At 36.0% G+C, this 16,231-nt stretch overlaps 1 protein-coding gene across 7 annotated transcripts in view; it reads right to left on the bottom strand.

Annotated features, from left to right (window-relative positions):
- The window catches only part of myo1b (myosin IB), a 117,090-nt gene that overhangs the window by 36,287 nt on the left and 64,572 nt on the right, over positions 1-16,231 (bottom strand). For all 7 annotated transcript variants that reach the window (XM_061918480.1, XM_061918479.1, XM_061918482.1 and 4 more), the window contains 5 exons: positions 14,660-14,754; positions 12,800-12,904; positions 9,834-9,880; positions 7,009-7,072; positions 3,411-3,509 (listed from right to left, as the gene is read on the bottom strand). In XM_061918480.1, coding sequence (XP_061774464.1) covers positions 3,411-3,509; positions 7,009-7,072; positions 9,834-9,880; positions 12,800-12,904; positions 14,660-14,754 — 410 coding nt within the window. The remainder of the gene's footprint in view (positions 1-3,410; positions 3,510-7,008; positions 7,073-9,833; positions 9,881-12,799; positions 12,905-14,659; positions 14,755-16,231) is intronic.

Below are 16,231 nucleotides of genomic sequence, written 5' to 3'. Positions count from 1 at the left end.
TTGGAATTTAGATTAATCACAGGGGATTACTCGCTTGCATAGTTAAAATTTGCTTAAAGAGGAACTGCACTTTTTGGGGAATTCTGCCTGCCGTTCACAATCATTATGAGAGATGAGCACACATGCCTTTTTTGGCTGTTGCTAATGGGAATCACCATTGCAGCCTTCGAAGCACTCAAACTATTTCAAAACCCTCCGACATTTTATATACACACTAAGTGTATATAATGTAACAGACATCTTAATAAAAATATGTAATCCGTACAATATTTACCGTATTTTGATCATTTATCCATTACAGAACTTATTTCCTCAGTGCATTTATTTCCATAGCAACGCACTTCCAACTTCCGGGAACAAACGACAGTGTGTTGTTATCATGGCAGACTTTATAATAAACAACAATGACAACTATTGTTGGACAAATGAAGACTTATAACCTTATCTTTTTAAAGTTGACTATATAGAGGATGAACTGATGCTTATAGAAGAGAGCACAAAGACGGTGAAACGCTGGAGCAGATGGAAACCGAGAGAATGTGTCAGCGTGACTTGACGGCGTGACTGTGGAACTTGGAGCCAAGCTATGCCGACATAAATGAAGTGCTTACACAAACTAGACCGGCAAAAAATGTCTCTTGCCATATGGACCAAAGGCACAACTGTCCATCGGGTGAGTCACTAAAATATTGATCATGACACATACGGCACATCATGTATGTTATTACAACTACATACACTGTCGAACTAGCTCTATACAAACAAAATATGAAATGTGGGCTAATACTTTTACAAATACTACAATATGAATGTTCATGTTTTTCAGTCAGTACAGATTGGTGTCCTTATCACATGTGCATCACAAACTCAAAAACCATTTAGCTGCTAACGTAGAAACTAAGCATATGGCTAATACCGTAGCATGCCGTCGCAAGAGTATGTTTTATTACGCTGGAAAAACGGTACCTCTGTGTTTGCTCTTACAATAACAATCTCGCTACAGCTTGGTTATTATACAGTTTATGAAACGTGAATGAAGTATTGTTGGCTGTTTTTGGATGCATTTCCAAAGTGATTTAAAGTGGGATTGCTCCCATAAGCAGCATCGTTGGCCAATTGGAACGAGGCGATTATTACAAACTAGAAGGCTACGATTCCATAAGGATTGTGAAAAATAGTCAAAATTAAACAAAAACAACAGAAATTGAATCTTGAAATTGTATCAATTTCAATAAAATGGCAACAGTTTATATAGGTATTGGAAACAAAAGGTCTTATTTAGATGGGACAGACACAGATTATGAAGTAAAATATATTTGCAAACTTTTTTTTACCCATGCAAAATATATCCACAAATGCTAATGGTCTACACAGGAGTGTCAAACCCACACGTACAAATTAATGGACAACTTAATTGCTTTTTTGAAATAATCAAGAAAAGAGACAAAACATTTTATTCTCACAAAAAATGTTTGGAACATAGGTTAAGATAGGGGTGTCTAAATAATTTCACCAAAGGTTGCATACTAAAAAGTCAAAGTATGCAAGGGCCATTTTGATATCCCTATTTTATAAAAATAATTGCTAAAAACCAAAATTGTCTAAATATCTAAAGACAAAAACTTAGTGTCTGCTTTGTGTTTAGGAGACAAGTACTATTATTAAAGGGGAAACAGTGAAAATGTAAAAAAAAGCCACAAAAAAAAAATGAATTGAAAAAAAACAGAACATTTGATATTATTAACTAATAATACACTTTGTCACTTCCATCCATCCATATTCTACCGCTTATTCCCTTTGGGGTCACGGGGGGCACTGGTGCCTGTATCAGCTACAATCGGGCGGAAGGCGGTGTACACCCTGGACAAGTCGCCACCTCATCGCAGGGCCAACACAGATAGACGGACAACATTCACACTCACATTCACACACAAGGGCCAACTTACTGTTTCCAATCCACCTATCCCTTATAACACAAAAATGACCCTGACTTTTGTCCTTAAATGTATTTTTTTTTTTTTTATTAACAAATTAAAAACATTTCAAAAAGGCCCCCAGTCAATTACATAAGACTTTACATTATGTAATCGTTTGGACACCCCTGAGTAATTAGCATCAAATTTTCAGCATTTTTTCTTATTACATCACATATTTTTGCTCTTTTTGTTTATTTCCTACTGTTATTTTTTATCCAAAAATATGCTGCGGGCCAACTAAGTTTGAGCTGCTAGCCACACATTGGACCACCCTGTTTTGATATGGTCAGATAATTGTTAAGTTTAAAAGACATAACATTTTTCTGTTAAAATTAAAAGCACAAATATGTTTAGTAAGAAAGACTAAGTACTTTATTGCTGCACATTATTTCCAGACTTTCGCAGGCTATGTAAAACAATGTGGCGGGCTAAATCTGGTTTCCGGGAGTTGAGTTTGGCACATGTGCTCTAAAGGAACACCAAATAAAAGAAAACATATTTGAAATGGGCAATGCTAATAAGCAAATAGGACATTTTAGGTTTATTTTTTTCCTCTTTGAAGATACATGTGAGTTATATAGTGTACCCCTTTTTTTATTGTGTATCATTGTATTATTATAAATGTATGTGATGTTTAGTGCATTGTTTTTTGTACATGTAAAAAAAAAACATTTAAATACGTGAGTGCACTGAACATTATTCAAAAAGGCTCTCTTGCTCAGAAAAAAAAAAAAAAAAAAAGATTCTGTCTGTGGGAACACGAATTGGATTTCATCAATGGCTGTGTAAACTATATCTGAATCAAGCCTTCTCTGATGCGTCAATGGCCATGTGTGCTTCTGTCCTGTGTGCGGTACATAAAAACAATACCCTCTATCCACGGAAACGCTAACTAACACATAAGAGGCAGGTTTCACAGCCTGCCTTTGTTCTCTGGACTGTTTGTTAGGCAGGAAGAAGGTGCCAATAATGTGGAGGTCATGTGTTTGCCCAGCTGCAATATGGCAGCAAAAGCTCACGCCACGTCTTGGTAAACCTACATTACTTTTGTGTGGACAAAAAGACAATGAATAAAAATTAAAAACCTAACAATAGGAACACACACATCGAGATGAAATTGGCCATTGTAGTCTGAGGAATACCTAAAATGAACTAATGAATTGAGGAAACAATGGGGAGTTTAGCAGCTGGTTACCCAATGTTTCATTCAAGTTGGATGCCTAATTTATTGTGTCCTGAAATGTATTATGATACAACTCATTTTTACTTTTTCACAGTTTTTCCTTTATTACAGTTTTACTTTTATTATTTTATGTAAAATCTGCACTGCAACCATGGTAGAAATAAGTCAGTCCTATCCTATTTCTGACACTTCCTTAAAGTTGCAAGCCAACCAAGATTTTGACAAGATGCCAATATAAAAAAAAAACTTACTTAGTGTGTCATCAGAAGCTCCAGACAAGAGCTGATAAAATATGTGGAAGTTCCTCTCTCCTCTTGGCTGTTTTACCACACGGGACTTCTCCAGCAGATCTAAAAGAGTGACGGAAAAACAAATGGAAACAATGCTGCTAAAATGTCCGGTGCTAACAATGGTTGACATTTTTCTTCAATGATTTCACTGGCCCATCTAAACAATACATACATGGTTGACTTTTTATGCCAGTCCAATGCTTACTTTAGGGCTCAACATACATGTATTATACAGTAGCGCTTACATGAGTTCCTATTTTCAAACCAAGTTGTCATGGTGACCAAGTCAATGTTTGCAATCTTTTTTTCCTGAGAACACAAAAAGAACAGCCCTTTCCCCACGGTTTCTACTTAAGTGTACCTGATTAAAATGGAAACCATCATCTGCTCACCGCATTAGAGTAAGCATGATTTAATTAAAGACTACAGAGACCAGCAGCTGCCCTGCAGGATGATAGTATTCCATTTATCTGGTTAGAAATTATCCAAATGTGTCAAGCTAAAGTCACATTAAGCTTCCTTCTTCCTGCAATATAATGTTTTTAATGGGCTATTTGATTAAAAGGAATCATGCATTTCTATGAAAATAGAGAAATCCTTGTTTGTGTCTCAGTTGACTTAAAGCAGATGGTTTGACTGTATAGCTGGCAGGTTACAAAAACTGTCGTCAGATAAAGGGTAAAATCTAAATTTCATTTCCAGATTACTTGTTTGAACAGTGAGTTTTGAAGTAGGTACGCTATAGCAGATCCTTATGCTTCAATATTGATACAGAAATAAAAAATATTGATAAATTGAGATCTTGTCTAAATCAGTGTTTCTTAACCATAGCAGTGGTTATGGCTAAGCAGTGTGGGCTGCAGCTGTGCTACTCGTTGTAATACATTTTTCCACCACTTGTGGCAATAATGACAATCTCAAACGGACAGAAAAAATCTAGAGCTAAAGTCAGGGAGAGGATTCCATCCCATTCATTTTCTGCCGCTTGTCCCTTTTGGAGTTGCTAGACCCTAAAGTGGTGAAGCAGCAAAACTTAAAATACACTACTTTTACAATTTTACCAAACATATTCATTATAATTGCACAAAGTACCAGATGGGTATCACCGATACCAGCCGAAATGTTACTCTGTCGGATCGGAAAGAAAATCAGTGGTATCGCACATCACTATTGTATAGCAGCTGCTGACCAGGTCGGTGCAAACGATGGCTCTACGTATGAATGAAGACCATACAGCTTTATGCAAATAACATTACAGATATTAAAGTAAAAAAGAAAGCAAGATATTGATGATAGATGAACAACAAAGGCCTGGGATTTTGTTTATGGACCTCCCATTTTTGAAAAGAAATCCCTGGTACATTAAAAATAAAAAGTTTCCGTTTTTTTTTTTATCCTGGACTCTGATGCAAGCGAGTGCTTGGAGGTCGGATATGCTACTTTGCACCGAAAGTGGAGAGCCATACACATTCCTGGAGATCAGGCTGATTGTGAGTCTGCCACACCCACAAGTTATGAATCACAGTGAAAGCCGCATCAATAACATAACATTTATTAATGAGTAGCCAACAGCAATACAAAATTGAGATCAAGGAGGTAGACTGCAGGTAACAAAAATGCTAGTATAACTTAAAGAATAACTTTGCCTGGGCGATATATCGATTTTAATCTATACATTTGAGTTTTTTTGCTGCACAGGATTTAAAAAATCAATATGTTTCTCTCATTTTTTTGCCTGCATGAACTTTCATAACTTTAACTTCCATAGCGGAGATCTACAAGCCTAGCAAAACATGGCTAATGCTAACTAAAGCAACACATTTGTTTTAAGAAAAATGAAAGTGTTGCCAGCGCTTTAGATTTGCGGCAACAGGTGTGGAACAAGACATTGCGCGCTGCACGGTTTAAAAAAACGTATTCCAGCATCTGAAACAGCATCACGTCGAGTGGGGGAAATTTAAGTCTTTACAAGGCGAACAATACCGCAACACAAACTCCACATAAGAATCAGCGTACTGTGGGAAAATAATTTCCACAAGGTACCATATACAGTATGGAGAACACATCCAAACCAGTCAGCTCGTATGCTTGTGATGCAAAACTCCCGTAGAAATATAACATTAAATAATCAGTATAGTGATGTATTAAATGTGCAATGTATCGTACATTGTCTTAAACGTCAGTACACACTAAATAAGAGCCCAGGATACTTCAGGGAAAAGCCTGCGTTTACCACTTAATAAAACTTTATAGTCATCTCAATGCTTTATTTGATTATTTATTTGCATCTAATGTACAATACATTTTTGTTTACAGTACTATTTGGTTCAAAACAAAAGTTTTAAGTTTGCACATTATTGATCTGATGGATTTTATTACTATTTAAAGATTATTGGTATCTTGATTTGCATGCAATTTGCAGTACTACATTTTTATTTACAAAATTATTTTTTCAAGACAGAAGTTTTAGTTTGCACTTTATTAATCTCAATGTTGGAGATTACTATTTATTTGCATGCAATGCATAATGCTACATTTTTGTTTACAAATATATTTTATGCAGAGGAAGCTCTTTCAAAATTATTCCACAGAAAAAAAAATGTATATCAGGTCTAAATATATATATATATATATATATATATATATATATATATATATATATATATATATATATATATATATACACACACACACACAAATTGGAATATTGCTAAGAATAAGATGCAGTGTATGTATTGTCATCTGTGTTCATCTGTTTCTTTAAAATGTAGGGAAACAAATTGTAAATTTAATTTTTGGGGAAAAAAATCGGAGATTTATTCAACATTCCACCACCAGAAAACACTGTCGAACACACAAAAGGGCCAAACCTGAAAGTAGCTAAGTATTACAAGGCCTTCTTTGCTAGGAGAGCTAAAATGTGTTTTAAGGTTGGGTCGGGTCAACGCATTCTGTCATCTTATTCATTTCTGTATTAAAGCATCCTTGACATGAGGTGAGAAACATTCATGGAACTACTCAACCAAATCCAAAACAAAATAATGGCAACCATTGTGGGTTATTCAATAAATGACCTTAGAGGTAAAGAAAGACAAGTCCCTTCTAAAAGACCTATTCATTAAGTACATCCACATTGAGTTGTCTAGCCTGCAGCTTGCGCTATTTGAAGACGTCACATGCCAGTGGCTCTTCCTCACACTCTAGTGTCTCTTGTGCTAGAATTAACTTGGGCCAGCAAACACAGAGTCAGTTGTGCCTCTGTGTCTCCCTTCTGTGACCTCTGTCAGGGAATCCAGCGCAGACAAAACAATGTGAAGAGAGGCGAGATAAAAGCAAGATCAGAAGGGCTGAAGAGCGGGAGGCACAGTTGTGGAGAGGGTTTTCTCAGTCTAAGATTAAAACCTCTTTAGTTGGGGGCAAATAAAACCAACAGATTGGTCAAATCCTTGTTTGATACGTCAGTTAAAAGTAAGTATTTTGAAAATATGTTTGATTTTGACATATTAAACTATATTAGCAATCGGCTGGTGTAAAACCATATTAGCAAAGGGTTACTCACAATTGCTGATGACTCCGCCCAGAGGATCTCCTTTGAAGTCGAACTCAATGTCCATGTACTTCCCCTGTTGATCAGAAAACACCAGTTATAACTAAATAGCTAAACTTTTAGATTCAATTCAAGTATTCAAGTAACTTGATTGTCATACCAGAATACATGAGACACATGAGATGGCATGTGAATACCAAATTAAACGTAAAATATCTAGTTTAGCTTTCTAATTTCACATTCAAAAGTCATACAATTTGAGTGCAAAGCTTTCTGTAAAATATGTTGTCAAGATAATATTGATTTTATTCATATAAGATTTATTTTATTGTTATAACTTTTACGCCAACATGCGTCACTGTTTGACATTGGAGATTCCCCTGTACAGTGTGTGCCAAGAACTACTAAGCATCCTTCCAAGGTGGGCCTTGAAGCCAATAAAAATACAAATAGGGAACAATTTACCAATCATAATGTTAAGCACAAATAAATTATGAATTGCTGCAGGGACCACCTCAAACCTCAACCAATTGCTTTGCCAGAAGTAGAAGTGAACAAAAAGTTATTCCAGGTCCCCTCTGTTGCTCTATTTGAAACTTGGAAGATAAACAGAGAACCATCTGTCTTTCACCCTCTGATGTATTATTAACTGGTGGTCAGAACAGTCCAAGCTCAGTTGGTAAGTCTGGTCCCACCAAGCTCAATGAGCAAACCACGCTGAGTAAAAGGAAAAAAGATGGTTAGATCCACGTGTGCCTGATGAACTGTATCCGTTGGGATGTCATGAAGACCTTGTCTGAAGGTTTATGCCAAGGTTACCTAAATATAACCAGATCAAGGCCGTAATCCTTTATAATACTCACCATTACAATTCTAGTCCAAGTCTAAGCATGGGCATGATTTAGGTACTATGCAGATTAGTGATTAAACGGTACGTGTGGACTGAAATACGCTTACATGTTTACGAATGTGCAGCGATACCTGGGCTGAACAAATTGAAAATAAAGTATATTTACAAAACGTAACAGACAACAACCAGGCTACATCAAAAAGTAACTAGTTAACTTGTTTTGAGGACATCTGTAGAAGCCATTACAATTTGCAGAAAAAAGTATTGTTCAAATGTTGACAGTACTTAAGTTCTAAACAATTAAGTCAGGCAAGTTGTACCGTGTACTATGTCATGCAATTTAACCATTTATCACCAACAGGAAGTCTGTCGGCATTGAGCAGGCTAGAAAAAGGCCGGCATAGTCGTTAAGAGTAGGCTTTTTGAGGTCCAACCATAAAACGTTTTGGTACAAATCTGTAATTGCACTGCCTTAATATGATTTAGATCATATGTGTCAAATTTATGGACCGGGGGGCAGATCTAGCTCGCCACATTGTTTTAGGTGTTCCAGGAAAGTCTGGAAATAATGTGCATCAATCAAGTACTTACTAAACATTAGGCCTGTGAATCTTTAGGCACCACACGATTCAATACAATTAAATTCAGATTCGATTCTCGATTCAAAATTAATACTTTTAATATTGAATGCCTGTTCTATGATTAACTACAATCCCCTGCCCCCCCAAAAAAACATATTTTAAAGGAAAACTGGTTTTGTTTAATAAAATCCTTCCAAAACATTAAATAAAGTAAAATACAAATAAGGCAAGAGAAGTTTCCCACACTTCTCTTTCTAAAGTAAATTTGTACAAAAGATACAGTATGGGTACCTATATCAACAATGTGATTTGCCTGAGTGGCGAGACGGAACAGATCTTTAAAAAAATTAAGCAAATAATAAAAAAAAATAAAAAATTAATAAATAAATAAATATATATATATATATATATATATATATATATATATATATGTATATATATATATATATATATATATATAGAGGAGAGAGAGAGAACGAGATAATCTGTATGATCAAATGTGCGTAACACGTGCAAATGCCATTTTATTGTTACTTTAATATGTACAACATACAAAGTCTGCTGGAGATGAAGTCTATAGTGAGTTTTATCCTAAAATCTATACAGTACAGTGGCATCTCAACTAATTATAGAATATTTTAAGTTTCGAGCTGTCTCTCTTTTTGTTAAACTTTAAATTGCAAGCATAATTTGAGTCGCGAGCCCCTACCACCATCAATTGAAGCAGTATTTGTCTTTAGCTCACACAAATCTGACCTCAAAAATTCAGAAGCAACAAAGTTAGTCAAAGGAGAAGAAGCATATGACCGAATCAGAGAAACAAACTATAAAAAAAATAGCACAACACACTGTCTCCTTTTAAAATAATAGCGCGGTGTGCCACACCTGGTCTGACTGACCGACCGATTTGAGATATGTTTTGAGTTACAATTTTGGTAGTACAACAAATTGAATTGGGAAATGAGGTATCGCTCACTGCACTGTATGGGAAAACTGTCAAAGACAAATATCTATTGGAGATAACTTTTAGCGTCAAAGTGGCATTGTAATATGAACGTGTTTGCTTTAAAACAACTGGCCTGATTCAGAGGGCAGTTGTGGTATGCGGTAGATGGGGTGATAAACATACTTGGTGGAGATGGATGCTAAACAAACTTGACAGGAAGCAATATCTAAACAATCACATTAAGTAGTCCAGAAGTCCAGAAATATATAGTGTACATGAGCCTCCAGACAACTAATGCTGTCTGATGTAAAGATGGTATATATTGCCAAAGTAGGGTACATTAAAACAAAATAGATATAAACAAATATCAACCAACCAACACACTTTGGTTAGCAGAGCAGCAAATATTATTTTTTTTTATATTCATGCCGAACATAATTTTACTTATAGAGGCACTTACAAATCTAGAGGAGTTGTCATTCCTCACTGTCTTGGCATTTCCGAAGGCTGAAAAAGATACAAATCAAAGTGAATGCATGGTCCCAAACAAGTAAAAAATAGGGCAAATCAAATACGCAAACACGCAAACTGCTCAAATTTGTTTTATCACATATTAATGATACTTGACACAGAGCCTCGACCAGTTTGAGGTCAATCAGTGAAGGACTATGTGTAAGACCCATTTGTGCAGATGAGGCCCCACGGATCTGTATGGATTAAGTAAAGCAGTTGGGCTTTTCAAGCTTAGATAGCACTGAACCTTTTTCAGCACATTTAAAATGCTTCAAAATGTCAATTCAAATGAAAGTAAAATAATCTTAGTACTGTAACAAAAAGTGATAGTTCATCATAAATTACATATCTACTTAACACTCAATTATCAGCAAAGCATAGGGCATAACACACATTGTAGCACAACTGTGCATTGCAGTAGATTAGTGTACCATATTTTCCAGATTATAAGCCGCTGCTTTGAACCCTGCAGCTTATAAAAAGGTGTAGCTAAAGGCCATAATGTTTTATATCCAACAAATAGTTTTCATACTACACTGACAGAGACACTGAAAAGGTGTGCTTGTGCTATGGTGCCAAGTTTGCTCACTGCAGGAGCTGTGGATTGATAATGTACTTCTTGTTTGTCCCTTAAACCGGAAAACAACCTTACATAGAGTTTCTGCTTGAAAATATTCTTCATTTAACACAACAAGCATTGTTTATACGTTTTACAAAATAACTAAATTAATTTTACCTACTTAACTGTCCCATGTGTGATGTCTATGGGAGTGTTTTCATTCATGTGTACATGTTGTTGTAATGTAATCAAACTAGCGTTGTTAGCATTAGCGAATATGCATGTTTAAAAGTGTTTGTGTTAGTATTAACTTACAAAGGCAGTCTTTTGGTATTACTTCAGTTTTGTAAATTCACCAAAACGTCACCGTGGAGTTCAGTTTAGCTGATTGGAGCGCTAGCTTCCGCAGCTGGTGGGTCCATGACGAGGACTTCTGTTTTGTTTGATCAGCTGTTGTACTGCCGTGTAACAGGCACGCTTTTGAAACAATTAGGTATGCAAATAAAGATTTGGAAAATAATTTTGTACTGGTATATACTGTATCTGCGACGTATAGTTCAGTACAGCTGATGTTTGTTAAAAAATAAAATATAAATTCATAACATTTGGTGGGTGCGGCTTGAATAGTAGTCTTGAAAGTATGGTATGTTTAAGGAAATTTTGCAACTTGTATAGCTTGACTCCTGCCAGAGGGTTAGGAATGGAGCACACATCAGAGAACAAAGAAAACAGTTTAAAGTACCAGGAGAGTGGAAAAACAAGTTGACTTTATATGCTTAAGTGTGTTACATTGGATCCGATAATTCATATCCAATTGAATTTACAATCCGCAAAGTATGCGAAAATACTGTCTAAATGTGACAAAATGCCAAAAATTCAGTCAGCCCCTACGAACACCTGTAATTTTAGTAGAATGATGTCATTGGAGAAACACTTCTGCACTCTCACCATAGTATCAGTCATACTGGAAATACGCAAAAGTTAGAGAGAAGTGTGCTGTCTATCATTCACAATCCCTATATAACACAAACGCATGTTTTTTTTTTTTTTTTTTTTTTTTTTTAAAAAGAGTCCAGGTCATAAATAAATACATAAATAGTCTGTCAATGGGGTCCCTCTATTCCGCCCACAAAACCCTCCAAACAACCATCCAAAACCTGCCAACAATACTCAATATACATATTGTGACCTAAATATTAACAGAATATTAGCGATGTTATAAGCGCTAACGCAGACAAACAATATTATCCTCTGCTGCTTTACTGTGAGCTGGCCACAATGTCCTGATGCTCCTGCATCATCCTTGTCTTGGCTCGTCAAAGTTATTCTAGATTATAAATCATGCCTCTCATCTGGGTATCAGGAGGATTTAGCCCTAAATCTAGAAGTTGTTCATCTGTGACATTCAATTTATATCCGAAGATGGAGAAAACACACACAATCGCAGGGAGACTTCTCCTTGTAAACCCTTTGTGTGCATCATGATTAATTGGTCAACTAAACGGAAATATATGAACATCTTATCAGTCGTCATTGAAGTAAGAGCAGACATTGTACAATAATCCACCGTTTTATTACGTTTGTAGTTTGTAGTTCTTGTTTAGCGCTTAGCAATACTGCTACATGATGCTTCATGTTTCAATAAAGTTGGATCTGTTTAGCAGCACCTCTAAAATTTGTAGCTCATCCTCATTTTCAGGATGAACAATATAAGTTTCTGGATCATAATTTTTCCCAAAGTAATCATTGTTGGTTATCACAACATCTGCATGATTTGCATTGTTGTTGGAGATAAAGGGATCTGTGGTTTGTACCTCTATGTCACGCGATGACTTGTCTGGCGAGCTCATTGTTTGATCATATCCATTTACTTGCAAACTTTGTAAGTCTTTCGGTGTCATCCATCAGATATATAATAACTTCAATATAGAGGAAACTTGTTTTTCCACTCTACTGGTACTTTAAAAGTATCATACAATTTATTCTGAAAAGGTGAGAGCACAGAACACACAGATGCATTGTGTGAAACAGGATAACTCTGCCCCCCGCTCTGAGAAGAATTAAGTGGGAGCTAAACTCTTGCAGATGTGAAAGGTCTCTTCAGCAGCAAAACAAGCATACAGCCCCATCATTCGTGGGCATTTCCTGTCAGACATATTTCCTCCTCCTTCATTCAATTTGTTATGTTTTAATGTGTGTCATGCCATGGAAGATGAAAACATTAACAAGTCAAAAATGTTGCCACAGTTTTTGGTTTTGCCACTACACTGAGTTGTGACGTGGATTAGGCACCAATAGATAGTAAATCACACTTGAATTGGGACAAAACAGAGCGTATAGGTCACTTTACTCACCTTCCAGCACAGGATTGGACTGCAGTAGCTGTTCCTTAACCTTATTCACTTCTTGGCCCTTCCCACACACCGCTGCCACATATGACATCACCAGCTTACTGGCCTCTGGAGAGAACACAAAAAGATAAAAATAAAGTCCAAACAGTCACCAGACATGACTCAGTCTTCACTCTCATCATTCACCCTAAATAATCCCCTCCACCTTGTCCTTCTGACACACATCAGGGAGAGGTGTGGATCAATCAGTTAGAATACAGACCAAAATAAACTGGACATACACCCAACTTGTACATTACTCCAATGAGATACCAGGGATGCAGGGAAGAAATGCAATTTTACTTTTCCTGCAGAAATAATGCAGGTACTAAAAAGAATGAGAGCAGGTCTTACTGTGTTTTGAGAAGGGTGCACGCTCTAAAAGATACTGTTACTTAACAAGTGTGAGGCCATAGAAGAGCACTGCTGGCATCAATATTAAATATCCTGTCCAATGAGAGGAAGGTGACCCAAAACCGATGATGTGTGTGATGTGCCACGAATGGATAGGAAGGAGCTTGACAGCAGTTGCTTGTACAGATTGCGAACAATCCTGGCAGGTCTTCTAAAAACTGAGCCAAAGTAGAGGATTGTGGGGAAATACTACATAAGCCAAAAAAGGATCATTATCAGCATCTGCTGTTACATGTTTCAGGTATTATTTGAATGGGTCGTAAATGCAGACATTTCTTTTACTTGTTGTAATTTTATAATACTCACTGGCTAATATGAAGACCAAGAAAGCAAGAGAAAGCTGTAAACAAGACATCAGTGTTGACCCATATTTTTAGGACAAGCCTGTTTTTGATGGCCTTGTTCCACGACAAAAATTCTGGGGCGATGAGATTAATGAAATCCAAACTGATCTTCATGGTTTAGCTTGCCAGCATCTTGGGAGTGGGGTTTTCAATATCCATTAGAATGTGTATCCAAGGAGAAGCACAAAAAAATGTCAACATACGCCAAACACTCATTCAGCTTCTGTTTTAGACTCCAAATAGTGTCCCAGTGTGACTCATAATTGGGTATACTGTAAATATTATATGACTTATGGCTAGTGTTGAACTTCCAGATATTTTTTTCCACTATTACACTAAACAGAATAAATAGATATTGCAGATCAATTGCTGGGTTGGAAACTAGCAAAGAGCAATGATGTCACACAAATGATTCCACATTCCCAATTATACCAGACAGCCGCAATGCTAACTTATAAGTTTCTGTGAGAAGTTAAAAATAGTTTACTCCAGTTAGTCATGGAAAAGGGTTTTATACCGTATGCAATTGGTCTACTTTTAAAGTGTCGCTTTCATTTTACTTGCAGTCAACATACTGTATAACAATCTACAGACCTGTTTTTATAATATATAAACAAGCATGTCATTCTTAAAAAATGCAATCAAGTTGCTTTTGTAAGTTGTAGATTTGATCTAAATCGACCCACTGGTCTCCTTCATGTCTACCCTTATCCAGTTCCCTCCAGGCAGGTTTTGACTAGGCCATGGACAAACCTTTGTGTAGTGTCACAAGACAAGCCAAGCTGATAAGGCAAGTTCTCTCCTTTATGCATGCACCAACCAATTACTGGCCAACTTGAATTCAAAATATTATGTTGTAGAAAATGAATGGATGGATGTTGGATTAATATTTTCTCCTCCTGTTCTCATATACTGTAAAGTCAAGAACTTCTAAAATCCTGTATGATAATTACAAAACATATCTGTGAAATTACAGTACATGTATGGTAAACATGCAAGCAGAGTGTAAGTCAAGTATTGCCCACAAATGTTTATGCAATGAAAAAATATAAAAATTGGTTCTTACCAGTTTTCCCAGCTCCACTTTCCCCAGTAATAAGAATGCACTGGTCCTTGTCTTGGTCTCTTAGTGACCGATAGGCCTCATCTGCCAAAGCATAACTGGGGGACAAAAGGTTTAAACTCATTAGACGTAATTGACAATTTGGCAATAAGTTTATATAAACAAATGTCACAAGAAATTGTACTTGATATACAAAACAGCTCTACTTTTACATAAAACACTGTGTGAAAGCAGTTATGATCATTAATATTGTTACAATCGTTATTTTGCCATTCAAAAAATCATAAAATCAAAACGGTCTGGCAAGGTGACGATATAAACGTTTCAGAAAAATGTCACAATGCTGTGTCAGGCTGCATGGCGTCTAACCTAATCAGTAGCATGTGGCTATATTGGAGAATTAGCTCACATCTGAAGGACAGACTGGAATTTTTTTGGAGCTTTATTTAGTTACAATAAAGTTTCCATTGGGAACTTTGCTCAAATTGACCATTACCATGTGGTTCAAAACTGATCTGCAACAACACGCCTTTGTTATCAGAGATGAAAACAAGTCACATGTCCAAAAATTGATTTGAGGGATCATTTCGCGACCCCGATTGACAATTAAAAATATGTTTTACAAACTTTCAAATTGTTGCAACTATTTGGTGATTTTATATTAATGAAATAAAGCGGTAAAAAATGGATGGATGGAAAATGATACTACTATATATGATATCCAGCATGTTGTGTTCTTTGACTGGATTGATTAATTCCATATAGCAGCTTCCGATTGTGATAATTATCTAAGAATTAAGTCTATGCGACATTAAAGCTTGTAAGCAAATAAAAAGCGTAGGTTTTATTTATAACTTTCATAACTAATACATAAAACACAAATATAAAAAAAAAAGTATGTTAAGAAGTAGTTACTTTTATTTTACATTGCATTAAAATCAAATTTACTGTCTTCCAGTTTCAACAGGCCCTTTTGGCAGCATATATGGGACACAGGTGAAAATGAGCTTTATGGCATTGCACTAATGGAAAATACTTTTAAACTTGAAATGTATGTGTGCCTTATACTGATTCAATTCATGGCTTTAACTGAAAAAAGCAAATATGAAAATGTGACAACGTTGTGCTGTATAGTTTTCCACAATAAATGTTTCTCAAAACTGCATATGTTACTTTACTACAAAATACAAATAAACAATGGCTTTTCTTAGTAGCCAGTAACCAGTTATTGAATAATTCTATTATAGTTGATATGCCAAATATTATGTGACATACTGTATCGTTATCACAAGAGGCTACAAAGTATATCACAGATTTTAGGCCACTTCATCCATTTCAAATGCTGAATATAAAAGTGACAATGTTCACTTGGCAGTGACGGAATTATGTTGTCATGTACTATATATAACAGTAACTGTGTAGACCACCCTAAATGTGAAATAAAAAAACAACTTAACACCACAGTCATCACCAAACATTGCTGGAGAAGTACAGGCAGCAAAATCCCACAGGCCTCCTCAAGTTTGTGAAGCTGGGAGTGTGGGGTAGAGATGGGAACGAGGGCTCAACCCATAA

The sequence above is a fragment of the Nerophis ophidion genome, linkage group LG13, assembly GCF_033978795.1.
Source record: "Nerophis ophidion isolate RoL-2023_Sa linkage group LG13, RoL_Noph_v1.0, whole genome shotgun sequence".
NCBI classification, from domain to species: domain Eukaryota; kingdom Metazoa; phylum Chordata; class Actinopteri; order Syngnathiformes; family Syngnathidae; genus Nerophis; species Nerophis ophidion.
The sequence above is the reverse complement of the archived record's forward strand: the minus strand, read 5'-3'. Positions and strand labels throughout refer to the sequence as shown.